Raw genomic sequence first — 26682 nt, 5'->3', positions numbered from 1 at the left:
CCCATGCCTTTTCATTAAAGTGCTTCCCATCACCAATCCACACCACTTTAATAAGCTACCAATGCAGAAAGCATCCACAGAGCAGTTAGTCTAGATAAGAAATTATTTAGTTCCCAGAACTAGAAATAGAGGCTACTAGTTCCCACGGGTTGCCAGATTTAGCAAGTAAAAATACAGGACGCCCGGTTATATTCGAATTCCAGATAAACAACGAATAATTTTTTCGTATAAGTATCTCCCAAACGTCGCAGCGAACATACTTGTCCAAAATAAGTATTCCTTTCTGTGTGACATTCGCATCTAACGGGGCGCCCGGCGTTCCCTCCGGCAGCCGCACAGCGTACGCGCCCCACATCATCCGAGGCCGCGCGCCGGAGGAGCTGGTTTAAAACCCGGGCCCGGCTGCCTCGGCCGCGCCCCCTGATTGGCCGCCCGCCGCCCCGCGGCCGCAGGCGTCACGCAGCCCCGGCAGCCCCGGCCCCGCCGCCTCCCCGGCAGCCCCGGTCGGCGCAAGTGCGGCGTGCGGGGGGCGGGGGCGCGGCGGCGCGCGGTTGGCGTCGGGCCGCCGGCGCCGGGCGGGATGAAGTTTTCCGGCGGCGCGTGAGCGTGTGCCTGTGCGCGCTTATCCCGAAGCTCGTCGCCGGCCGTTACTTCGGCGGAGAAGAGAACGAGAGGGGGCGAGGCGAGGCCCCCGCGGCCCCGGGCACCCCGGCGACCCCGCTCCCTAGCCCTCCTCCCCTTTCGCGTCTCCGCCCGCGGTGGCCGCCGCGAGCCGGGTAAGCGGCGCCGGGGCCCGGGCCGGGAGGCCGGAGCGCGTCCCCGCGCCCTGCGCGCGCGCCGGCCGGGAGGGTGCGCGGGCGCCCGGGGCTCGGCGCGCGGGGCGGGTGGCCGGCCGGCGGGCGGGGTGTTCTCGCCCCTCCCCGCGCGGCCCGGCGCTCTCGGGGAGCCGCTGTTTCTCGGGCTCCTGAAAAGGATGCGGTCTGGAAGTTTCCTTTGCTCCTCGCATGGCCCCCGAGCCATAGTCCAGACCTTTTAATCTCCCCCCGTCCACCCGCCTGTGCTCTTGCTCACTGTAAATGGTTTAAAAGTTTGTTCTTTTCTTTCCCCTGGAGGGGCAGAGTATGGATGCCAAGAAGGGGCCCTCCAGGCCTGGGGCGCGGGAGCCTGTTGCTCTGCGCTGCTGTGGCCGCGGCCCGGCGCCACCTCCGCGGTTCCGTGCCGGGCTGTGCGGGGTGGGCAGCGGCTGGGGAGAAATGCCCCCAGGCTGGCGTCTCCGGCCTCGGCGGCGGGGACACAGAGCGCGCCGCTAATTGGGACTCTGCCCCTACCCCCCCGTAGCGCCTGTGCCCCTTCATCCCTGGCCCCCCTGGGTGCGAGCATTTTGCTCTCGCGTCCCTCTGCATCCCCCCCGCGGGCCTGTGGGGCGCCTTTGTCTGCGATTTCGCAGCCCCGGGATGCCGGATGTTCCTAGGGAGGCGGTGGTCGGGAGACGCTTTGTGTCTTGGGGAGTTGTGTGTGTGTGTGTGCTGGCGGTGGTGATGGTGTAAATTTTTGCTTGCGTTCTTTGCAGAGGCACAAAGCCCTGGCTATTCTTTCCTGCGGATCACATGGAAATTCAAGCTGGGACTGCGGAGAGGAGGAGGGGCCGGGCGAGGGCGGGAGGTGGCCGCTGCTGCGCAGTGGCCGGGGGCAAGTCCGGGCGGCAGGGCGCCTCTATCCAAATCCGCGGGTGGGGCTGCTGAGGCTGCTCCGCTTGGGAAGAACCAGAGCCTGGGCGCTGCGTGCCTTGGGGTGGGGAGGGGGAGGGTGGCGACTAGTGTTTCACCGGTAACATCAGATAAGAGGACCATGACTTCACCAGCCTAGAAGGAAACCTCTCCGTGTTCTTTTGATGTTGAGAGGGGAAGAATCTGAAAAGTGGCCAGACTCGCATCCAGCTTTGGTGGACAGCTGTGGTGTAAACATCCCTTTCGTGTTTCCATAGACATTCCTCATTTAAGGGTTCTCTTTACAGAATAAACGACACCTAATCTGAAAAACTAACGACGTGATGGTTTGGGAGTTTTTACTTGTTGAATTTGGGTATAGGTGACTACAACGAAACTTTTCGTAAGGATGGAATCAGCTAAATTTGTATAGTATACGCTTTAGCGCCTGGTAGAATTTAGGTAAACAATTGCATTTAAAAACCCAACAGAGCTTGAAGTTCCGTGGCTCGAACTGTAATGCAAGGCGGAGCTCTGGCTGGATGCACCTGTGTCCTGGCCTGAGGGAGGGGCTGAGCGGGTTTAGAGCGTGGTGGGGTTAATCTTGTCTGGGCTGCCCTCATTGCCTGCTTGTTAATGGGCTGGTTTACAAACGGGCGGGTCTGTCTAGATTGGGCTCTATTCCGCTCAAAGTTCACATTAGGGTCCTTGACAGCCAAGGTCTGTAAAGGTAAGGGCCACGGGCCAAATCAGCCTACTACAGCCTGTTTTTTCCCCTGAAGTTTTGGAGCTAGGAATGGTTTGTACATTTTTAAATGGTTGAAAACAAAATCAAAAGAATATTTCATGACGTGTAAAAATTATATGAAAGTCAAATTTGAGTGTCCATAAGGAAAGTTGTATTGGAGCACAGTGACGCTCATTCCTGTCGTCTGTGTCTCCTACTTATTGTCTGTGGCTGCTTTCACAGCTACAGTGGCAGAATTGAGGAGTTGCATAGTTGAGACAGAAAAGTATAGCCTTCAAAGTCTGAAATATTTGTTATCTTACTCTTTACAGAAAAAGTTGCCAACCAAGACCAGGCTTTAAAAGTATTGCTTGGGGCCAGCCGGGTGGCGTAATGTTAAGTTCGCTTGGCTGGGGTTCGCGGCTGCCTCGTTTTGAGGGTTCAGATCCCAGGCACTGACCTACATACTGCTCATCAAGCCATGCTGTGGCGGTGTCCCACATACAAAAGAGAGGAAGATTGGCACAAATGTTAGCTCAGCAATAATCTTCCGCAAGCAAAAGGAGAAAGATTGGCAACAGATGTTAGCTCAGGGACAATCTTCCTCACCAAAAAAAAAAAAAAAAAAGTATTGCTTAAATCTTCCCTCTTGTGATGGGTGCGCTGTTTAATTTTATTGCCTTTCAGGCCCAGTTTCGAGTTTCCCCTGAACTGGCAGACTTTTCCCTAGTAGATGGACAAATTCAGTTAATGTGTTGGATTTTTCTCATTTCCAAGTTTCACTCCCAAAAAGTTTTCATAACCTTTTGGTATCTTTCTCTGTTAGAATCTAGGATAAAGTGGAGTTTCTGATTGGCAGAAATTATGTGTTTAGTTATTTTAAGTTTAATACAGATAGCGATATTTCAGGTTGTTTTGCAGGGAGTTCTAGTGACTTCTATCTGCAGATAGAATGATAGTTTTGTTTATTTAGGTAGAGAGAGGAGGGCTAAGGGGATGTCATAGGTTCCTTTCCAGAGGCAAGTTGTAACTTAGGCAAGGCTAGCTGGACTCTTCACTGCTCTTTTTTCCCTACTTCATTTGCTAAAACAAACAGAAGAACTGATGAAATTTATCTCAACGAGTTACTAACAGATCAGTCATATGTATACATTCCTCTTACATGTGTTGCTTTTCTTTCCTTGACTCCTTTCAGTATTTCTTCCCCCGTCTCTTGTTTCTGGGTTTCTTTCTCCCTTTACCACACTTCTTCCTTTTATGGTCTAAGCCGCCTGACTTTGTGGCTTGGAAAGGGAGGGCTGTCAGTCACAGTTTTTAGTGTGTTCCAGATTCCTATCAGATAGACACTGCCCTGTTTGGCCTTTAAAGACGTCTTTGCATTTGGTATACCTTTTAAATGCACGTACTGTGAGGGAGTAGAGATCGTCCCCAGGGTGTTAACTTTATCCCTGCAAAGTGGTGTGCTCAGAGAGGTTCCTGGAAATCCTTGAAGTGTGATTTTGCATTGATGCAGGCCTCTAACCGTAAGCTGCTGGGGTGGGGAAGCTGTTAGAAATGAAGAAGTGGCCCTATTGTCTAGAGGTAAGATTAAGGGATTTAGAAACTGGCATGAAACAGTGGATTGTCTAGCAGATAACTGTCCTGAGTTAAAGGCAGATCGTTTTCTTCAGCTTACATCCCAAGGCCGACCTCATAGACTTGACTCTCTTAGGTTGAGTTGCGATTGGCTTCATTTTGTATGTTTATAATATGCACAAAGTGCTCTGTGAATTTCATAAAATATCTTGAGGCAAAGTTGATGTATTGGATTGGAAATGTCCCCATATATGCTAGAGCAAACAACACATTTGCCAGCAAAAGATCCTATATTTCAAAGTAAAGAAGCAGACAACTCACAGAATTCAGGACTGCTTGATGGTGCTACTCCTTACCGGTAGCCACATCCTGGTGGGTGGAGAGCTTGTGTCTGGCCCCGTGGCACTTCAGGCCCTGCTTCTGGACTCCCAGCTCTGTGCCCATGTTGAGGGGCACCGGGTTGGGAGTAGTTCTGTGCATCCTCGGCTTGGCCCTGAGGCATCCAAACTATTGCACATATAACTAAATGTACATATAACTGTATAAATAGTTATTTGTGCTAGCACATTTAACAGGTAACTAGGAGCACTTAGAACTATTTCCCAAATAGTTTATGTGCCTTTAAAACACATTTGGCCTAACATAGGAATTCATTTGCTGTAGTTACACTGTTACATGTATTATCAAACCACATATTTATAACAACAAAGGTATTATTTTCTCTTGTAAATTAGTGTCATGCATAGGAGAGCATCAATATAAATACAGTTGGGAAATGATGTTTAGTATGGTAAAGTTGACTTGCTACGATTAAATAATTATAGTGGGGTTCCATGTGGGTGAATAAGAATAAGGACATGAAGAGCTATTTCTAGATAAAGGAAACTAATGTGAAGTAATCCATTGCCTTCCTGTGAAATGTTTCCCAAGAAGATCTGAGGTAGTTATTCATTTAGTAGATAGTAATGCTAGATGGATTAGGATTATGTTGTATTGGGTTAGGTACTGGGAAGAACACAAAATAAATATACTGCTCCAGAAGCTTACTGTCTTAGTGGAAAAACAGACATACAGAGGAAAGAATGAAAAGGTTTTGCATGTTGTAAAAGCTACAGGGAATCAAAGAATTAGACATCATTATAGGATTGCTTGCCGGCATCTGTAGATGGCAGTTTGTAAATGGCCTTCTTCTCCCTGTAACTTCTCAGTGTCTTCCCTATGACTTCCCAATGACTTCATTTAAGCTTAATTATCTCTTTAAAAACCCTGTCTCCAAACACAGTCACATTCTGAGGTACTGGGGGTTAGGACGTCAGTATGAATTTTTGGAGGGGACACAGTTCAGCCCATAACAAAGTTCTCGAAGAGACTGTAAGCTTCTTACAGACTGTAAGCTGTAAACTGGTCAGACGTGAAGAATGGACTGCTTCCCGGTGAGGGAGGAGGTCGTGCAGCAGACCTCTGTGGTAGTATACCTTAGCGTTATTGTGGTAATGTGATGTTGGGAAGAAAGAAACTGCTATTTGAGGGAAAAGCTATTTTCTCTTTGCTCTGAGGCCACTTGTCTTCTTTCTCCTGGTGCTCACTGGGAAATTGACCCTTCCTTTTAGTGGACAGAGCGTTAGTTTTCTTTTTAAGTGTTTCATAAAAGCATTAATTTTCTCAAAATATTTCTTCTACTCTTAAAAAGTGAGTAAAAACATGAAATTCAGCAAAGATGAAATGTTAGTGTTGTAAACATCTCATGATGGTATTGGAGTCTGATTAAAACAGCAAAATGTATTCTTTAAATTACATTGGTCTAAAAACTGTGTGTATATATCCTACGCATGTTTTGTGGGCAAATATTTGGCATAATCTTTTTTCCCCAGAAATTTCTTCCCCTTTTTGGAAAAATATAAATATAAAGAAGTAATTTATATCATGTATCATAAGATAACAAAAAATTTTTTTAGTGTTGAAATTATATTTGTTGGGTTAGAGGAATGTTAAAGTGATTCTTCCAGATTTGGCAGGCTGAGTTTAAAAAAAAAAAAAGTAAAACGAGACTTAAATTCTTGCTTTTTTTCTTCTTGCCTATGGTGGTTAAATTTGTTTGGTCTAGGGAATTCTTATCTTTTTCCTCTTTTTAGTTTTATTATATCTGTGCAAACAACATTCATTGTTATTTTCTTGTAAACCACTCTACCTCCAGGTCCAATGCGCTATAAATAAATGTGTGAGGGGAAAGTGAAAAAGGAAATGCTTGTGAGAAAGGAAAAACAGAAACATCAGCTACCAGAGAAACAAAAAAAAATCTTAAGGGAAAACCTGTTTAGGTTGTCTTGATGATTTACTGTTGATAGTTTGAGTAGGTTTTGGGATACTTTCCCATTTACTCTATTGCTTACATTTAAAAACCATAGTTATAGTAAAATACATAAGGTACTTATTTCTTTTAGTAACTCTTTCTGATGATAAAAATAGCACATTTAAAAAAATTTGGAAGACATAGACAAGCGCAAAGCAGCAAAAACTTACCTGTAATTCTGTCTCCGTTTCTCGAGGAGACGGGAGGGATTGTTTAGCATCTGTTGTTTATTGAGGTATTATTTATTGTTCCCATAGGTACTGCCCCCCCCAAGAGAACGCATATTTTGTGAATTGAGGATGCTTAAATTATTTTGACAGAATAAATAAGTAGAGCTGTTGATCAGTAGATTTCACCGAATGCTCTTTTTCTCAGTGAGGATAACATGATCTGAGATTATTAAAGCATCCATACGTTTGAATTGACACTAATAGCATATCTTGGAACCAATGCTTTTTGACTCTTTGAGGAGGCATAATGTGGTTAACTACCATGTGGCACACAGGACACCAGTGGAGAATGTACTTGTGCATCCTGATCTGTGCTTAAGATTAAATGTTGTGTAGTCCTGTAGTTAACTTTGGAATAACTTTACGTTGTGTAGTCACTGGCTCCTAGCACACCTTGCTTTGGGGAACTGGCTGTAGAAAATGGTCCGGGAATCTGTGCTCATAAAACATCGCTAACCTAACAAAACTATGATGATAGAATCATAAAGAGTAAAGATCATTCTACAGTTTAAAAGATCCTCTCTGATCTGTGTAAGCTCTGTCCAGCTTCTCCTCTGCTTTCCTAGGCCCCTTATCGGCTCCTGTTTGTCTAAGGCATTACTGGATGAAGTTCATAAAGCCTTAGGTCAGGTGTTCCCCCCAGTCTTCCTAGGGTACTGCTTTTGAATAAGTCAGGCGTGAATCTGCCTCTGGGTGACATTTATTTCCAGCTGTAGGACTGGAGGGGCTTCAACTCTAGGGTTCAGTGGAGTTTTCCCTGACCCTGTCCCCCTCCTTCCTGTCACATTCACTTGTTTCCTGGGAATAGTAAATGTAGTCATCCTGTTCCCTTTGAGAAAAGTACAGCACTAGAACACCTCTTTATTCTGATAGGATCTGCTGAATACAGGTAGTAGATCAGGCTGAGTCACAAAGTGTTTTTAGAAGTGTTTTGTGGCTGAGGTAGAAAAACAAAAGAAGAAACAGCCCCTGGGCCTGGATTATTGCCGCCTAGCCAGCTCCATTAGAGTCAGTGAACATCAGTTGAGTGCTAAACTCAGGACATTCACGCTCCACCCATTTCTCAAGGAAGGGTGAGGGATTGTTTAACTTCTATTGTTTATTGAGGTATTATTTGTCATTCACATAAACTGCACATAATGAAAATGTACAATTTGTTAAATTTAGGCCTCTGTGAAACCATCCCCACAGTCAGGATAGTGAACATATCCATCACTCCCAGAAGTTTCTTCATGCCCCTTTGTACTCCTTTCCTGTCTCCCTGCCTACCTGTCTCCCATCTGCAAGAAACCACTGATCTGCTTTCTGTCACTATAGTTTTGTTTGCATTCTCTAGAGCTTTAAATAAATGGAATCATACAGAATGTTCTTTTTGTCCAGCTTCTTTCACTCTGCATTTTGGAATTCATCCATGTTGCCTGTATTCATAGTTTATTATTGTTTATTGCTGAGTACTAGTTCATTGAATGGAAATATCATTCAGGAGTTTTTTTGTTTGGTTGGGTTTTTATTTTTTTTGGGGGGGGGGTGAGGAAGATTGGCCCTGAGCCAAGATCTGTTGCCAGTCTTCCTCTTTTTGCTTTAGGAAGATTGTCCCTGAGCTGACATCCATGGCCAGTCTTCCTCTACTTTGTATGTGGGACACCACCACATGGCTTGGTGAGTGGTGTGTAGGTCCTCGCCCAGGATCCAATCAATCAAACCCTAGGCTGCCAGAGCAGAGCAGGCGAACTTAACCACTACACCACTTGGCTGGCCCCCAGGAGTTTTTTAGTAATTTAAAATTCTCTTGTGCTTTGTCCATTGTCATGTAGTACATTTGTTCTTGGTTTCAACAGTAGGTGTCAGAATTTTGTGTTTGACAGTGTTTTTCAGTCTTCTTAAATTCATGCCCGTTTTGGTTAAACATAAAATTTAAATGCCCTTCTTTAATGTGACTTGAAGTTTCAAAAATATGTAAATTGTAGTTCAAAGAAAAAAACTGCTGGTACTTGTAAAATAAAAAGATTTAAAAATTTCGCATCTTTAAACATATCAAGTGATTAAGTAAAAAGCAAAAAAAAGGTCACCTGGCTGTTGAGGTTTTCGAGGAGCTCCTGTATCCTGCTATGTGAAGAGTATGAGCTCAGCTTGGTCAGTTTCGGTGTTGAGCCCAGAGCTGGATTTGCAGAATGCTTGCCTAACCCCTGACCCAGTTGCGTATTTTTGGTAGTTCTTATAATTTTTAATAGATTTATCTGCCACTGCTTGTAACAAATTTACGTGGCCGTGATAGAGTGAATGGGATGTCAAAGAAGTAATTTGGTGCCTGAATTATCCAAATAATTGCCATTGAATATATGTTACAACTAGATCACCAAACATACCAAGAGTTGAAGAGGGAGGATCAGTATATTGTGAAAATGTGCTATTCTGACTGGAATCATTCAGACTTTTTGGGTAATTTTTTAACATTTATGTGTTTGTCTCTACTTTCTGATCACTTAAGTGAAATTAAGTGGCAGAAACAACAAAACACTACCGTTTCAGGCAGATTATTACAGGCTGATTATTCAGGCTCTCTGGATTACTACAAATGTGAAAGGTGGTTTATAATCTTGATATTAACGTTTAGTCCTTTGGGTACCATAGTAAAATACAGTTAATGAGTGTAGTTAAATAGTAGATGAGTTAATTAAGAAGCAAATAGTCATGTTTATTGAAAGAGAGTAAGGGCTTTTAAAATGTTTTCAGAGAGAAAATACCAGTTGTCAAGTTGGCCCTAGTGAGTCCTATGGAATTACATATGGTAACTAAATATTGCAGCCTGTAACAATTATCTGTGAATTAGTAATTAGGGGATTGAATTGGTCCATGCTTATTTGTCTTATATGCCTAAGGTTCATGTTCGGATAGGTTCATATTAATTTGGATTTCTTTATACAGTTTTCCCTTATCTAAACTACTTGGAATCTTGCCAGCAAGATGTAAATCATCATCTCTTTTGCTGACTTTCCTCAGCGTATTCTCAGCAGTGTAGACTACCACTGACTGACAGGCTTATCAGCTGATTTAGAGAGTGACATGTCTTTGCTGTCAGAGGAATACGGAGTTCTCTCTAGTAATTCTTTAGTACAGATTATGAAAAACACTGCTTTTATTATTGTGGACAAATTTTATTTTCTTCTGGAGTATACGCAGCTATTTAATCAACAGAAGAGCCAAAGGTGAATTTGTTTTGATTTAGTATGGAGGTGAATAGGAGGATTATGGGCAATTTTGAGTTTCTTAGATACATTCTGCTCTTTTGTAGACTTTATTTCATCTTGAAACTTTTGATTCCACTAGGATTTTTAATTTACTTCACAGATAATTGTTTGATGTCTATTTAAGATATTTTAAATTTTTTTATTGAGGTAACATTGGTTTATAACATTATGTAAATTTCAGATGCACATCGTAGTTCGTCTTCTGTATACACTCCGTCATGTTCACCCAAACACTGGTTGCCATCCATCACTGTACATATGTGCCCTTTTTTGATCCTCTTCTATATTTAATTTGACCCTTTTTTTTTGTGAGGAACACTGGCCCTGAGCTAACATCCATGCCAGTCTTCCTCTACTTTGTATATGGGACACTGCCACAGCGTGGCTTGATGAGCGGTGTGTAGGTCCATGCCCGGGATCCGAATCTGCAAACCCTGGGCCACTGAAGCAGATCACACGAACTTAACTCCTACGCCGCTGTGCCAGCCCCTAATTTGACCTTTTTAAGGTTATCTTCCATAAGTAATTTATTTTCACATTGGTATAGGAACCAAAGTGATATCAAATAAGCCTTATTTAGTATGAGCTAAATAAACAGTAACACTATTCCTTGCCTCATATGTTGGCTGTAGTGGGTGCTTTATGAATGTGGCACTTATTTTGAGTGATCAAGCATGAGGGGTCTTTATTTCTAATTGATTTCTACCACTGAAATAATTCTTGTATATTAAGGTATATTTTTACATGTTCATGTTCCCTGGGATTCCGATCTCAGTTCTCCCCCTTGTTAATCTGTGCCTTCTTCCTGATTAGTCTCCGTCATCTTCAGCAACACCTGGAGGCCAGTGATTCCCCACTTTTGTGTCTCCACATTCTTTTCTCCTTAGGTCCACATGTGTAATTGATTCATTCTTTCCACAAATATTTATTGAGCGCCAACTCTGGGCCAGCCAGTATTTCTAGTGCTGGGGCCCTGTGAAAAAGAGGAAACAACAACAAAAAACAAAAGTTCCTCCCCTCATGGAGCTTGAAATCTGCTATTTCCTATTTTCTAAAGGCATTGCAAGCTCAGTATGTTCAAAAGGAATACATTTCTACCCCTTCCTCTAAAAACAGATGACGTTGCTCTTTCTGCTCTTGTTGTTTAAGCTAATCATGTCGCAATATTTCTAGCTTCCCAGGTTAGAAACATTGGGAGTCAAACTCTATTGCTGTCACTCTCTCATTCCACCTGCCCGCAACACATGTCTAGTGGTCATTGAATGCTTTTGAGTCCCTCTAATGAATATGTCTGTATCATCCCTCTTTTCTTGCCACTGCCTTAATCTAGGCTCACATTATTTTTTGTTGGGCTGTGTTAACAGCCTAACATCTGGTTGTAGTGTATTAGTTCTTCTCTCCTTTTGGTAAATTACTTGCCCTATTGCCAGAATTGTTTTTCCCGAAAATAAATTTCAGTAATTTTTCTCACCCTCCCCCGTGTACCTACATGCTCCACCAGTCCTGCAAGGTAAAGTCGCACTAAGGCCATAGAAACATTGCGTTCCTAGCTCCTATCTAGTTTAGTACCTCAGTACTATAGAACCACTGTCATTAAATTCTCTGGTTTCTTTGCCTTAGCAGATGTCCTTCCCTCACAAGAGATGCCTTTCCTCCTGTTTCTTCCCCATACTCTCCTAACTTGTGCATCCTTGAGGACAATTCACATGTCACATCTCTAAATTCTTTCTCACTCATACTGACAGCATTGGATTCCTCTGTACTCTCATAGAATTCAGCACATCACCTTGCAGTGTGATTACTTACTGTTTTCCACTAAATTGAGGGCTCAGAAGTTAGGTAGCTGTCCTTATTCTGCTTTGTCATATGCTTCAGTGATAGAGGCAAGTAACAGATTTTTGGGGGGGCTTAAAGTTTATATAGAATTTGGGCTGGCCCTCTTTAAAAAACCCAAAAATTATGAATACAAAATTAGGTGTCAAAGTGCATATTTATTTGAATGGGGAATGGAAGGATCCTGTGCAAGTACCTTCATTGCTTAATCTGCCTGTGCCCCATACCCAGGGAAATGTAAGTACTTGGCTAAAACTTGCTGGAATAATGCCGTGTATATATAATTTTTTTGCTGTTGATTTTTTAAAATTAGGAAACAATATCAGTTAACCATTCTGATGCTGATACTGTTAATAATGCCTAATGTTTCTATAGCACTTCTCATTTTCTAAGCACTTTCACATACGTATCTTATGGGATTTTAACAACTGAGTTGCGAGGAAAGTGACTCAGACTCAGTGACTCTCACTGTGTTTAGCTGCTTGCCGGGTGAAAGAAGATGGAGTTGAAGTTCTTCCTCTGAGATCAGATTTCTCTTTGGTAGGAGCAAGTGTTCAGTTCTTCCTGTGCATCTGTACCCTCAGTCAACACCTTGCTCCACCTCCTGTTAGCCTGGGGAATGCTAAGGGATTTCCTGGGGGCTTTCCAAATTCTCTTGCTGCCGCTGCATCTCTCTCTCTCTTCTCCGTTTAGCTTCCTCACTCATTATTTCTTCTTCCTTTCCTCCCCTATTTGTTTATTTGTGTCTTACGTCCACCGGACCCATTCCCTCTCCATCTGTCTTCTCTGGTGGGGAACTTAGTACTTTTAAGTATCAGTTCTTTGAGCTCAGTTTTGTAGTTTGCAGTTGTTGGATTCATTTCTGCCTCTTTGAAGTACTGAATGGGGTGATTTGGGGATCCTCAGTAGTACAAAAAGTGCGTATAGTTTTTGGCACTGGGAAAGGAGACATCCTAAAGCCACGTACTTTATTTACTGCATAGGTACGACATGGGGCAATTTGCAAACCCCACTTCAGAAACGATCAATTTTCATTTGTGTTAAGGAGTTACTGATTTAATAAACCTGCTTAATCTGATAGCAAATAGGAAAGACCAAAATGGAGAGAATAGTCTTCAGACACTAATAGAAGACAAAATAGTGATAGCAGTAGCTTTTGTATGCCTATTATTTCCAGGTACTTTGCATATGTTATTGTTAATGCTCACTTTACAGCAGCAGCTCAGAGAAGTTAAGTGACTTGCCCAGGATCTCAAACTAGTAAAATGGTTGAGTGTTTTTCTAAGAGAACTTTATAAAGCAGCCTGGGAACACTGAAAGCATAGCTGCCTGGAGCTACTTAAGCTGAAGGTAAAGAATTCTTTTCTTCCCTGTAGTAGTGTTATTGGAGCACAGAGCTATGATTTGCTGGAAGGGACTTGGCTTTGATGTCGGTCAGACTTCAATTGCCTTTAAATGTTAGCTCTGGTGCTTACAAGCTTCCTGAAGGTAGGGGAAAACACTGTATCTTTCTGAGCCTCAGTTTTCTTACTTGAATATGGATGTACCTAATACAGAGCAGTTGGAAGGATTCAAGGAAATGTGTGTGTGTGAAGCATGGATGCTCTGTTTAAGAAGATGGGAATAGATGTGTGACAGCGATTTTGTAACTGGTTTCAAACAGTAAAAATAATGTCGGTTCATTGCCTAAAAAACTCACTTCTGGAGACTTATTCTCTGAAAGAATTATTATTCTAGTAGATGCAATAGCAGTCAATTCTTATATGCACTTTTATTATTAGTTGTTATTGAATAGCATTTTTTTAAAAGTCTCAACAAATTATTACTTTAATTTGTGGATTACAACCAAGCCTACATTTTAGACATCCCAACAGTGAACATAAGTTTGGAAACTTTTGCCTCTTGAAAGGAGTGTTTGGTGCTGAATGTGTACCCAAGGAATAAAGTTACTTTTTGTTTTAAATCAGCAAAATGACATAGAAAATTAAACAGTTTTTTCTTTAGGGAATCTACTCAGGGTGGACTCCCAGTTTGATCGAGTAGGGCTTTTAAGCCTATTCTTTCTTACTTCTTCTTCTCTGTCCCCAAATCCTCTTGTAGCTGAATTAGATTACTTTTGGCTGAAACTTTTAGATTATTGGTTGATGTTTTGATACATAGACTTTTCAGTACCCCCACATAGTAGTGGCTTTAAAAATATGCTTGCTTAATAAAAGGTCTGAATTATGTGACCTTGAGAAAGTTAATAATCACTTTGACCTTCTACTTCCTCATCTATAAAGTGTGGTGTTAGCAAGTTATGTTTTATTTAGAAAGAGTAAAAGCCCGCAAAATTTCCTTATGTCTTCAAATAAGACATTTGAAATTAAATATTAATAATTTTTTTAAAATGCGTTGATTTCTTCTGCCAGCTGAATTTAAGGGTTCTAAATTGCTTCATGAAAAGTATTGCAAAGAATGGGCTCAGAGAGCGAGAGAGCTTGATCCTTCAGGAGCCCTTCTCAGTACACGCGTGGTCCTTTTCTGTGCGAAGAGCTGGAACTAAACCAAAGGGATGCATGCCATTAGTCACCACAAGCATGGTGTAGGAGAGAAAAACAGCCCATTAAATATCGTTCCAATATGCTGTTTTCCTCCCAGGGGATTTCCTATCAGAAATTTGAGCCTGACTTCTTCTGAGTAAAGTTTGTAAACTTTATCTTTATTCCTATCCAGATTCAGCAAAGGGAAATCATGAAAGCCACAAACTGAATTTTGGAGGTGCTGATTGATGGGGAAAGATAAAAATATCTAATTATGTTTAGTACTTACAGCTCAGTGATAGCTAAGTAGGCAGTATGATAGACGACACTCATCATAATTTTTGTAGAAAAGATTCCAGAACAGGAGAACCAATTTGGAGTAATAATAGGGAAATGGTGGAAGTAGAGTTATTTTAAAGGTTATGGGGGAAAGACCTTGAAATGACCTTGAGTGAAGAGCATGAACTCGAGGTAGTAGGTGAGGGGAGAAGTTGAAGCAGCGTGGTGATAATATTCTGTTCTACCCTCCGACCTCCCAGTTCCACAGTTTTGTCTGTACTGGAAAGGTTGTTTCTCTTCAGCATCCTTTAGGACTTTACCTTGAGGGATAATTCAGTCACAACTGACAAAGCCACCTATTGTTTTGCCCCAGTATCCTCATTGAGATCTCACAAACTCAGTGAAAATCCAGTCCCTGAGAGGGCGGCTGAGGTATGACAGATGTCTTCTGGATTGTCACTCCCTCTTGCTGTTGACAAGCCCTTATACAGAGCAGCTGCCAGCCCTGTTTCAGGGTCCCATGGGGACACTCTGAGTATCCACACTTTTTCTAAGCACCAGGGACACAGTCTGCAGTGGCCCCCTGGAGAATTGCCTCATTCCAGGCAGGCAAAAGGGCAGGAGGAAGGAGCCTGAAGTAATTTCTCAGGAGAATTTGCTGCCAGTGTAGGAATTACACCTGAGAATTCTGTGGCACAAAGTTAATCCTTCTGTACATTTTTGATTTCCCCCAAGAAAGTTATGTGGCTGGAGTGAATGCCTAAGGAGCAGCTAGCTGCCTCTGCAGTCTGACATTGACCCACGGTCATTCATCTGCAAGGGCAGCCCTCGGAGGACTCTCCCTGCCTGGTTCTGTCCAAGAAATATGCCTATTGTGTTGTGGTCCTTAACACTGAAAATGTGGTAGCAAACGGGCAAATTGCCCAATAACCTAAATTCCTCTGAGTTTAACTAGGGAGCGAGAGAATAGAAGAAGCTAAATCTTCATTCTCAGAAACATCTAAATCTTTTCCTGAGTCAACATGTGTAGTATGAGTTAACAGTATGGGGGAGGGCCCCTCTCTTTTAGGGATGTTCTAAAAGAGAACGTTATGGATGGAAAATATGTAAAAATGGGCGCCCAGAGAGAATGAATCGGAATCCATAGTTCTCTAATGTGTGTGTGTTTGCTTTTTTAAAAATTATGGACGAGGGTGGAGGAGGAAGGAAATAAATGTAATCGAATAGACTATAAGTGATTTGTGTAATATATTAAAAAGAGAGAAAATTCAGTCTTTGAAATAGTCAGTTGAGTAATCCCAGACATGCCACTGATTTGTTATGTAAGCAAACCCCAGTGACCTTTAGCCTATCTGTGAGTTACATGGTTTTTGAAGCTCTTCAACTCTAAAATTGACTTCATAGTTGGGTGTCGGCAGTAAATAAGGGATCTTAACTCTAAGGCATCACAAAATATAATTTAGGTGTGTAATGCTGGAAGTGGATATGAATCCGGTGAAGTGTCTTTATAGAGTTAGTATCTGTGTGCTCAAGGGAGCCTGCACTTAAGGAAAGAACACACAGACATTTGGGAAGGACAATGAACCCTTAGCTCAGCCCTGCAATCTTAGAAATAAAAGGAAGTAACTTTCAAAACCAAAATAAATTTCACAAACGTGTGTTAGTATAAATGCATTTGTTGAATATCCGTAGGTAATAAGATAGCCTAATTTGTATATTATATGTATTTGCCTTTTTAGTAGGTTTTTTCTCCCTATTAGAAAATTCCTAGGAAAAGGAATGAGATACTATTTTCACCAAAACTTGTTTAGAGTATGTGGGTTCTTGGGTCAAAGTAATGTTTTTGATTTTTGTATGTCTACATAATTGTGGATTAACATGCCGCTTCTCCATATTATAGTATTAGCTGAGATGTATTATATGACTCTTCATTATGTTGAATTGTCGTTTGAAAACACATGAAAGATAAATAAGCTTGCTTTGGTTCAGTCATCCTTCCCAGCGGTGCAGATTTGGGTTTGCACTCTGTCTGTGTTAAGAAGTAGAACAGCAACAGTCGTGCATCGCTTCCTGCCCTGCTCTCTCTCTCTCTCACATGGAGTTGGCTAAACCAGGACTGTAAACTTCTGCTTCTGAGGTGCTTATCTAAAACAGCTTGGTAAAACTAGGAGCAGAGTAGCCATCAGAAAATCAGAAGAAAGCTTTGTTTTTAATGGCAAAAGTGAAAATTCTGAAAATTCCGTATGTTTTTGAAGAAATCTTTTCATAATATTTCCTTTTCTCTTGCTGGAGTTAAGTAATCTAGCCTAAAGAAATTATTTTTCTGGCAACATTTACCAGTGGTAAAAATTTTTCTCCAAGTAATTTAGTAGTTTGAGGTGAAATCTTTTTTTGCTGAGGAAGGATGATAGGATTTGAAAAATATTGTGAATTGTAAAGAAGGAAATAATCATTTCTAGTCCTGTCTTCCAAAATTAGATGCTAACATTTTCCCATGTTTACTGCCAGTCTCTTATTTTTCTAATTTTTATTATGAAAGATTTCAAATGTACATTTTACAGTGTACATATTCCAGTGAATTCTTGTATATCCATCATTCAGCTTTAACAGCCATTGGTTCATGGCCAGTTTCTTCTGTCCTCTTCCATTTCTTGGAAGCAAATCCCAGACATTTCACCACTTTATCCATAAATATTTCAACCCAATCACTTTTTACATATATACTTTTAAAACATTCTAAAAGTATAGTTTTCTTAAAAAAATAGAGAATGCTAAAGTCCCTTTCTGGCCTCTCTCTGATCATAGGCTGCCACTTTCATCTGTTCATCCCTAAAAGTAATTAGTTCTGTAATTGATTTAGAATGTATCGTTTTAATTCATTGTTGAATATGATGAAAGTACATATATACGTATTTGTGTGTGGCATAGATTATTTTATATATTTTTTGAAATGTAGATAAATGATATCAAACTGTACTTATTCTGCAACTCTAAATTTCATTTTGAGATCTAGATTGTGAGTCTGTTCTTTAATAAGTGAGTCTAATCCATTCATGTTTATTGTGAATACAGATGTCTGGATTTATTTCAGTCCCATTGGTTTGTGTTTTTTGTTTACTATGCTTTTTCCTTTTTTCTTTTTTCTCCTGTTCTAACCTCTTTTATGTTGCTGAAATATTCTTTTTTCCATCTTTTTTCCTCCTGTTTTATAAATTATATTTTCCATTTCTGGGTTTTTTTTAATGTTACTTTAAATTTTTAACATACATATTTGACTCATTTTTCTATTGTAGTTTGAAGTGAAATTATTTCTATCCTATGACAGGAATTTTTTTAGCCAGAAATATTTTCATTATTTGTAAATGTTTTTTCACGGTTACTATGGTTTCATTTATAGAATGAAACCTTGTCAGTTAGATCTCACATTTCTTTTCCAATATAGGATTTATGTTATGTTTAGTTGAAACCTGGTGGTTTTATCAGACTCTCATCAAAACTGAATACTTCATAGTATTTTATACACTTGGCATAGTAGCAGCTTCCTTATGGCTTGTTTTTCTGATGTAACTATCTATCCTGTAAGATTCTTAATTATCTCAGCGGTCCTATTAAAGTTATCTTTGCTTATAAGCTCCCTCAAATCTTTATTGGGAGTAGAGTATCCAAATGAAGTGGTTAATGGAGGAAGAGTTCTACTAACCAAGGATGCTTGAGAGGAGTGGTTGGTTTAGGATGTGATGGTATGGTGCCATACCAAAGCAGACTGTAATAGTTAGGTGTATTTGAATGGAACAAACAGAACCTCATAGAAATTACCTTTGGCAAAATGGAGTTCACCATAAGAATGGATGTTGGTGACTGTGCATCTTAGGGACCAATTACTTTGTTTCCCTCCCATTGGCAGTATTGGGTCTCCAAGGACTACCTGCTTCTGTTTTAATGTCGGCTGTGTTCTTCTGTCTCTGTCAACTGATTTGTTTTGCTCTCTCATAACTCAGGCTTGCATGTGCCCCATCCTAGCCTCTTCATCCTTTACTCCTCTTCCTTCTATCTTTTCAACTCTACCTCTACCACTAATTTGTTTTGGTCAGTGTTTCCTCTTCTTATGTTCCCAGGAGAGACACTCTAGCCCAGTTCTGCCTTTCAGGTGAGCGCTTTGGTTGTCGTCCTTTGGGCAAAGAGCCCAACTCTTGCTCCCTTGGTTATGGTTGGAGGAGGGGGCATAGCATAGTGTGTAGTTGCGTATTCCTTAGAGCAGGGGCTGTGGAAAGGTTGAAATCTGTATTAGTCGGTTCAGCTGTCATAAAAATACCGTAGACTGGGTGGCTTAAACAGCAGAAATTTATTTTGTCATGGTTCTAGAGGCTGGGAAGTCCAATGTCGAGGTCTAGTAGGGTTTGGATTTTGGTGAGAGCTCTCTTCCTAGCTGGTGGATGGCCACCTTCTCACTGTGTTCTCACATGGCCTTTCTTTGGTGCTTGCATGTGGGGGGAGACAGGGTGAGAGTTAGGGGAGGGCGATATCTCTTCCTCTTCCTACAAGGCCGTCAATCCTCTTAGATTAGGACCTGATCCTTATGGCCCATTTAATCTTAATTACTTCTAAAAGCCCTATCTCCAAATATAATCACATTGAGAATTACAGCTTCAACATACTAATTTGGGAGGGCATATGATTCCATCCATAGCAGCATTATAAGGTACTATAACTCAGTCTTGTAAACTTGATCAGGACAGATCTTTATTTCTAGAACAGTCGTACCACTGACCTGCTATTTTTATATTCTCTATCTTGGTGATTGGTATTACTATCCAATCAATAACTCAAGTAGGAAAGCTGAGATTCATCCTAGACTCATCTTCCTTACCTCCACATTACCAGGTCCTATTGCTTATAGCTCTTAATTACTGAATCTCTCTCCCATTTTCATTTATTTTTCATTTTCATCTCTGTTTTTGAAAACGCCTCTTACCTGACCTTCTTGTTTCCAGTTTCTCTTGCTTTTTATAGGTCTTCTGCACCATTGCTGGAGTGATCTTTCTAAAACAAAGTTTGACTATATCATTCTCTGTACCGAAATTAGCTTCAAAATTGAATATCTAAACTCTTTAAGAATGGTGTGCAGGCCCACAATAATTTATCCTGTGCTCACATCTCTAGCCTCGTCAACTCTGGTTTTCCTTCAGCTCCAGTCCAGGTATAAGAAACCGCTTGCAGTCCTGTGCCCTCTTGCCTCTCTGTGGGAGCTCTTTTATCACTCCTTCCACCCTGTCTAACTGCCCCCTGTTCTTTAGGACTCCGTGCAGGGGCCTCTGCCTCCAGAAAGCTTTCCCTTTCTCCTCAGTTTCAGTTTGGTGTTACTCTTTTGTCTTCTTGTGTCTTCAGTGTCCATTTACTTATGTTGTTCTTCCCTTCACGTGGCCCGTGAGTCCCCAGACTGTGTCCTCATTTCTCTAATTCTGCCACCCAGCAACATGCCAGTCACGTAGGCACCCCGTGTGTGTTGTTGAATCAATAAATAGCAGAATTTGAGTTATTTTCTACCAGTGTGGCCCCCTCGGCATTTTCACTCTGGACAGGTAATTTATCTTTCTGTTTTATAAAGGAAAGACAAGACTCTCAATCAATATTTGTAGTATGTTGTAAAGGCAACGTCCTGTGATACTTGATTTTCTTTGATTCTGGGGAGCAAAATAGAATTAATAAATTCTATTATTATTGAAGGAATTTGGAAAGATTCATAAATGTCAACTTGAAAATAAAAATTTCATGAATGCTTTTTTGATCAACCCTATAAAAATGAGGGAGAAGTTCAAAAGAACAGACCCTAAGCAAAGGCCTCGTGTTTTCTGTTGGATGACTGCATGATGTTGGTGGGTAGTGGAATGTTTTTATGCTTTTGAAGCAATAGTTTAGTAACATTACCCTAGAAGATGAATTATGGCTGAAAGTGTAAGTTTTGCTGTCACGACCAGTTGGCTTTATGACAAACTACCTGCAAATGACTACAGCCTCGCATTTGTCTGCTAACTTCAGGTAGTGCTGAGGCAGCTACGGATGAGAGAAATGCCAAATTTAAATGCAGTAACAGATGCTGAGCAACTTTGACAAGCTGCAAACCATTGCAGCAAGCTCTTTTAATGTTGTACTCCTTTTACAGTCAGAATTGTTTAAGATAACTAGAAAATTGTATGCATTTGGGGCAGTTTCTCTTAGAGTTATTTTTAGCGTAGAACATATTTTTCCTTGTTAGTCGCCGTAAAATCTGCATTGGGCAGAATGATTTGTTTTATGTTTCAGACACTGATTCTCTACTACATAGAAACTGTGCCCACTGCACATTACCAGTACAACTTGTTGAAAAGTAGAATGATTAGTCAGTTAATCAGTTCCTGTTTCTAAATAAAACCAAATATCCTATTTCATTTTTATCCTCTCCTGAAGTTAGAGTTATCAACCAGGTATTGGAGAATCATATGGTCACAGCTAAAATATTTAGAGATTTATAAAGGATTTGGCGACTCTGTCATTATATTAAAGTTTTGCAGGGAGCATAAAGGCCTTAATTTAAAAATGATTTTTAAAATTTGATTTTTTCCCTAAGCTAATATATACACAAGTAGGATTGCCAGATAAAATAATGGATACCTGGCTAAATTTAAATTGCAGATAATCAATAAATTAATGTTTAGTATAAGTATATCCCAAGTATTGCATGGGATATACTTATACTAAAAAAATTATTCATTTATCTGAAATTCAAATTTAACTAGGTATCCTGTATCTTTATTTGCTAAATCTGGCAACCTTATATTAACATAAAGTTTAAAAATCACACACAAATTCAGTGCAAAATAAGTTTCTCTTAGTGTCCTCCAGCCCCCCACATCCCACTATTAGTGTCTTTGGAAAGCTTTCAGAAGTAGTCTATATTTTTATAAACATGCCCATATTAATTTTACTTATACAAACATTTTCTCTTCCCTTCTTTTAAACAAATACTATCAACTTAATACATTGTCCTGCAATTCTTTTTTCATTTAACAATATTTTCACCATATGATTTTTGCAAGACAATATGGAAAATATGGAGTAATGTGGTAGAGTGAGTTTGGGCTTTGAAGTCAGGCAGAGTTGGATTCAAATCTAAGTTCTCTGGCTTACTAGCTGTGTGACCTCAGCCTCTCCTTTCCTCTGTTGTCTTATCTGGATAATAGAGAAAATAACGTGCCAGGCAATGCAGGGTATTGTAGAGAGCAAGATGGTCAGGGTCTCTGCTCCTGTGTAATATGTGTAAAACACACTTGCCGAACGCTGGTGCCTCAGGTACTGAATTCATTGAGCCGTTATTGAAAGCTCTTGTAGTTCTGAGTGCCGTGGCTACTGAAGCAGGTTCATTTATAACCAAGTGGCGGTATGGCTACAAGCAGAATACATCAACAGCAGCTAGTATTTTCCATACGATTTGAATATGCTTATTCTCATTGCGTGGAGGGATTTAATATCTTGAGATGTAACAGCCATTTTTTTAAATATACTTTGAATATGAATATAAGGAGACTTATTTTTTATTGGGGATTTTTCTTGAAATCTTGGATTTTAGAAGTGATTTGTTTAGACATATGTGAACATTATATAAATGGTGGATATTACTGATCTTTCTTTGATGTACCTAAAATACTTAATTCTGACTTGATAATGCCTTGATCATGCCTTTGTATGGCTTGTTGGCTACGTTGAATTGTCTATACCAGTGCCTTTCAGATTTTGTTCACGTGGGTCCCTATTTCTTCCTTTGGTTTCTCCTTGTGTAGGACAAGGTCTACACAGTTTTGAACTTGGAAAGAGCGAAGAGAATGGTAAGGTGAGTCTTTCTGCACTTGAGAGGCAGCATATTGTAGAAGTTAAATTTTTAATTACTCTGGAGCCAGCCTGTTTGGATTCAAATTTGACTCCATCACTTACTAGTGGTATGACCTTGGGAAAGCTACTTAACCTTTCTGTGCCTCAGTTTCCTGATTTGGAGCGTGAGGGGGTAGCGCAAACATTAAAGGACTTCATTGGATGACATGCTTTGAACAGTGCCCAGCATGTGGTAGGTGCTGGCGTGTTCACTGTTATTACATCTGCTTCTGCCCCAGCATTGGTGTCAATCTCCTTGTTCTTGCATCCACATCTCATTTCTTCTCTTTACTGCCCCTCTGATTGATTATCCTCCCTGCTAGCATGAATCGCCCAGAAAACCCCTCAGAAGTTGGCTTTCTTCTGACACGTATTGGATCTTCTTTAAGTCTTATCCACTGGCCATGACCCACTGTTATCCCAGGCGCCCTTCTCTTTCTCTGTAATGTTGAGATGGGAAAAGAGGGCAGGGTGATGGCTGGGTGAAAAGGAGAATTCCTATCTGCAGTTTGCTGTGAGTGGACTCGATCTCTCCATATCAAAAATTCCGTGACTAGAAATGAGTTTGTTTCTGCTTGGTGCTGAATCCTTGGGACAGGGGTATAGGGAATGGAAAGGAACAATTTTTTTAAAGCTCTTGTCTCTTTGTCATGGTTACTAATTCTGAAATCTGGAAAACCTCAAAAGATGTATTTATTTTATGGACATCAGAGCAGAGAAGAGAAACTGGGAAACTAGTTTTTATCACTGAAATCCAGAGGAGTGGCGCTCTCATCGGGGACCTTAATGTCAGTGACTTGCAGTTGAATTGAGCTTTTTTTTTTTAAACCTTTATAAGAGTTTCTCTGGAAAAACAAAAGTAATTCTATTTCCACGTAACTTACTTGTAGGTGAACTTTTGTATGACAGTGTTTTTCTCTGTTGGGAACTGCTTACTCAGTACTTTCTCGACAGACTCTTCATGAATCCTTTGGCTTCTGAATCCATAGGCTACCTCCCTCTCCACGTCACGAATACCTGCCTATCATTCTAAGTTAATTTTTCGTAGGGGAAAGAGGGTAGAGCTAAATTTTATTGTGCATACCCAGCACTCATGTGTATAATTTTACTCTTTCAAAACTTTATGAGTATCATTTGTATGGAATTAGAGATTTTTAAGTTAGGAAAGGATAAGTAAGTGACTTAAAAGGGCATCTAGCTAGCAGGTGGTGAAGCTGAAACTTTAATTCAGGTCCTGAGACTCCCTAGTCCATCCTATTTCATTGCTATCATGCTTCCTCCTGGGTGGTTCAATTAATATACCTTTGTAGACCTGGGCTTCCTGATATTGGGCTGTCTTTAATTTTATTTTTTAATTATTAGAAGTAAATATTTTTTTTGAGGTGGGGCATAATAGTGTGCTATTTTATGAATGAATATTATAGTCCCCTTGTAAAAAATACATCTAGTTTATTTTTAAGATCTCTTTGTATTTTTCCCCATGAAACTGCAATGTCTGGCATTGGCATGCTCATCTGCCTGGGCTCAGTGTTAATCTGGAATACATATTTTATGGCTATGAGTTATGGTGTGAGCTGGAAATTGGTATACTTTATTTATCTCATTTATTACAATATAACCAATAAGTAAGTTTGTTTTCCAAGAAACTAAGTTTCACATGAGAGGCCCCTCACTCAAGGCCATACCACTATTTAGGTTTCGATTCCAGATTTGAGTCAGTGCCCTCTTTTCCTGATACCAGAGCTCTTTTTAAAACAAGTGCCATTTGTTGGGCTATTTGACTATTTGAAATGGAGTTGATATTTTAAATAGCATGTTCTAAATTGTGGTAAGGAAAGTCAGTAAGTACTGTTCTCTGTTATTACACAGGTGAAGTGCAGGCATCGATGGTCTACACATCTGCTTATATACATCACATATTTCTTTTTTTCCCCAAATGTATTTTCTCTTAAAGAGATAACAGGACAGCTTGTTCCTTCTCAGAGAAATCCTCTGTTTGATCTTTCAGATGAAAAGTGAGAATGTCTGGCTGTAGATTCCTTTTTTCCATTGAAGGAATGACTGACTGACTTTCTGATGACACAAGGTTTTCTGCAAGGCAAAGGATAGGTGTAACTAGGGAGACAAATGTGCAAAATTGTTAGACAGCAGAGATTAAAGATGAGTTGCTGATGTGGACATTGTCATTGGAGATCTGTATCCAATAGTTTAAAGAGCAGATAAGTATTGTCAGAGAAAGATGAGATCTATGAGAGTTGAGGGAATTGAGAACATTTTTGAATGAGAAAGAATAGAAGACTATAGTCAGGAGAGTATTTTGAAAAACTTTGAAAAATCTTCCATTTAACATTGTGCTCTCTTTTATTCAGCTTTTTGTTCATGATTTAATGTGTTATCTTCCAGTGGTTACTCTCGAGTGTCACAATTCATTTCTAATTGATATGTGTGTATTGTCTCCCCAGTTAAGACTGGGAGCATTCAAGGGCAGAATCACATCTTCTACTTTTTACATTTTAATGTTTTTGCCCACAGAAGTTCTCATGCAGAGTCAAGTAAACTCCTTCCTCTGTGGGTCTGGAGGTGAATCTTGGATCTGTAAGTGAATCCAAGATTATACTGGTCTGTGTCAAGAAGCAATTAAGGAAATATTTTCGATACTTCTACCATTTTATTTAAAACCAATTTTATGCTTTTTACCTTATTATGCAAGTATGACCTGCAAATATAAGATATTTTCAATAAGTTTTAAAATAATTACTTTTTTCCTTTACCTATAAAGGAAACTATCTCAAGTTAAATCATCAAGATTTTAATGATCAAAGGAATTATAGTAGTATCAAATGCTTTTTAGAGTATATGGTTTTAGAATATAATTTTAGAGTTCCTATAAAACATAATCATTTCGTTTTATTTCTTTTCTCTCCAGCGTTCCATTTTAGTTGCTGTTTATAATCATTGTAAAGAAGAACACTGAACTTTGAAAAAAATGTTAGAAACTATAGGTAAGACCTATTTTTTCCTAACTACTTTTATAAGAATTGAAACTCCTTCCATTGGGATCTTTGAAATATATGTTCTACACAGCAGGATTCTGCCTATAGTAACTTAGTTTTAAAAAGTTTTTATCCACTAACATTATACTAGGGTAATGTGTTCCCATATTTGAACAGTTTCATCTGAAGTGCTATAAAAAACACATCATTTATAAGCAAAAGTTAAAAGCATATGAGATATTTTAGTAATTATGGGTTTTAATAAAATTTATTGTAAACTCAGTTCTGATTTATGAACCCATTTCTGGTTAACGTTTGTTTCTAGATAGTGCCAGAAAGTTTAACGATATTTTTAATACTGGAAGAAGATCATTGCTTAGGTCTGTCTCTTACTTTATTTGTGACAGGCGCAGTACTACTGGGCTTTGCTTTTAGGTTGATAAAGATGACAGTAACAAGCACTTAGGCTGACACACTTCAGTGACAATTTGAGGCAGTTTAATTTCTAGGATGAGATAATTTAGGTTGAAATATCCAAATTTTCCAGGATCATGTGTTAATCTTTTCTTCACACTGTTCTTTCACACTGTTCTTTAGTTTTAGAGAAACTAGTTTGTAGAACTAGTTTCAGGTTTATCAGGCCCTCATTGCCCCTCATCTGATGCCCCAGTCCCTCGCGCATTCTAGGGAACTCTTTGGGCATGACTATTGGAAGGTGTCTGGATTTCAGTCTGGCGCCTTGGTGATCTTGGCTTGTGTCTTGACGCCTGAAGGCTTTGAGGAGTAGGATGAGAGTGAGTGGCAGGAAAAGGAGAAGGAGCCGTTTTTGTGATAGTGGGGATCATTACTGTGATTTTTGTCCTGGTACTATACCGGTAATGAAAATGCGTGGGTGTACATTTCCTTGATCATCCGTTTTATACTATAAGTCCCACACCATAAAGACTACTAGTCCACATGGGAAAGCTCTTCATAAGAAAGTGGACACCAGAGGGGAAATACAGGATTATTTAAACCATTACTTTTGAATCTTTATTCTGTAAGTCATTACTGAGTTGTACACCTTCCAAGAATTGACATGGGAGTTAATACTAGATTTGTCTTCTGAGATACCATGGGAAATAGGACCCAGAATAAAATTCTCATACATATCCTTGTCATTGTTTGCTTTTAAAATTCTGCATATGACTAACATTGTTTAAATTTGTATGTGTATGTGAATTCATGTTCAATATTAATTCGTGTTTAATTTTTCTATTTCTATGTAATTCCACACTTGATGCTATAGCAAGTGTCTCTGGTGATAATTCCTACTCT

At 40.1% G+C, this 26682-nt stretch overlaps 1 protein-coding gene across 10 annotated transcripts in view; it reads left to right on the top strand.

Annotated features, from left to right (window-relative positions):
- The first annotated feature begins 482 nt into the window (after positions 1-482).
- The window catches only part of MPDZ (multiple PDZ domain crumbs cell polarity complex component), a 155182-nt gene continuing 128982 nt past the window's right edge, over positions 483-26682 (top strand). For 7 of the 10 annotated variants that reach the window (XM_070496083.1, XM_070496081.1, XM_044756487.2 and 4 more), the window contains exons 1-2: positions 483-776; positions 25299-25374. In XM_070496083.1, coding sequence (XP_070352184.1) covers positions 25359-25374 — 16 coding nt within the window. In that variant the 5' untranslated portion in view covers positions 483-776; positions 25299-25358. Of the gene's footprint in view, positions 777-22284; positions 22335-25298; positions 25375-26682 lie in introns of all 10 variants that reach the window. The other 3 variants (XM_070496084.1, XM_070496082.1, XM_070496079.1) reach the window with 1 other exon arrangement.

The sequence above is a fragment of the Equus asinus genome, chromosome 23 (assembly GCF_041296235.1).
Source record: "Equus asinus isolate D_3611 breed Donkey chromosome 23, EquAss-T2T_v2, whole genome shotgun sequence".
NCBI lineage: Eukaryota > Metazoa > Chordata > Mammalia > Perissodactyla > Equidae > Equus > Equus asinus.
Note: the sequence above shows the minus strand (reverse complement) of the source record. Positions and strands in the feature narration are given on the sequence as shown.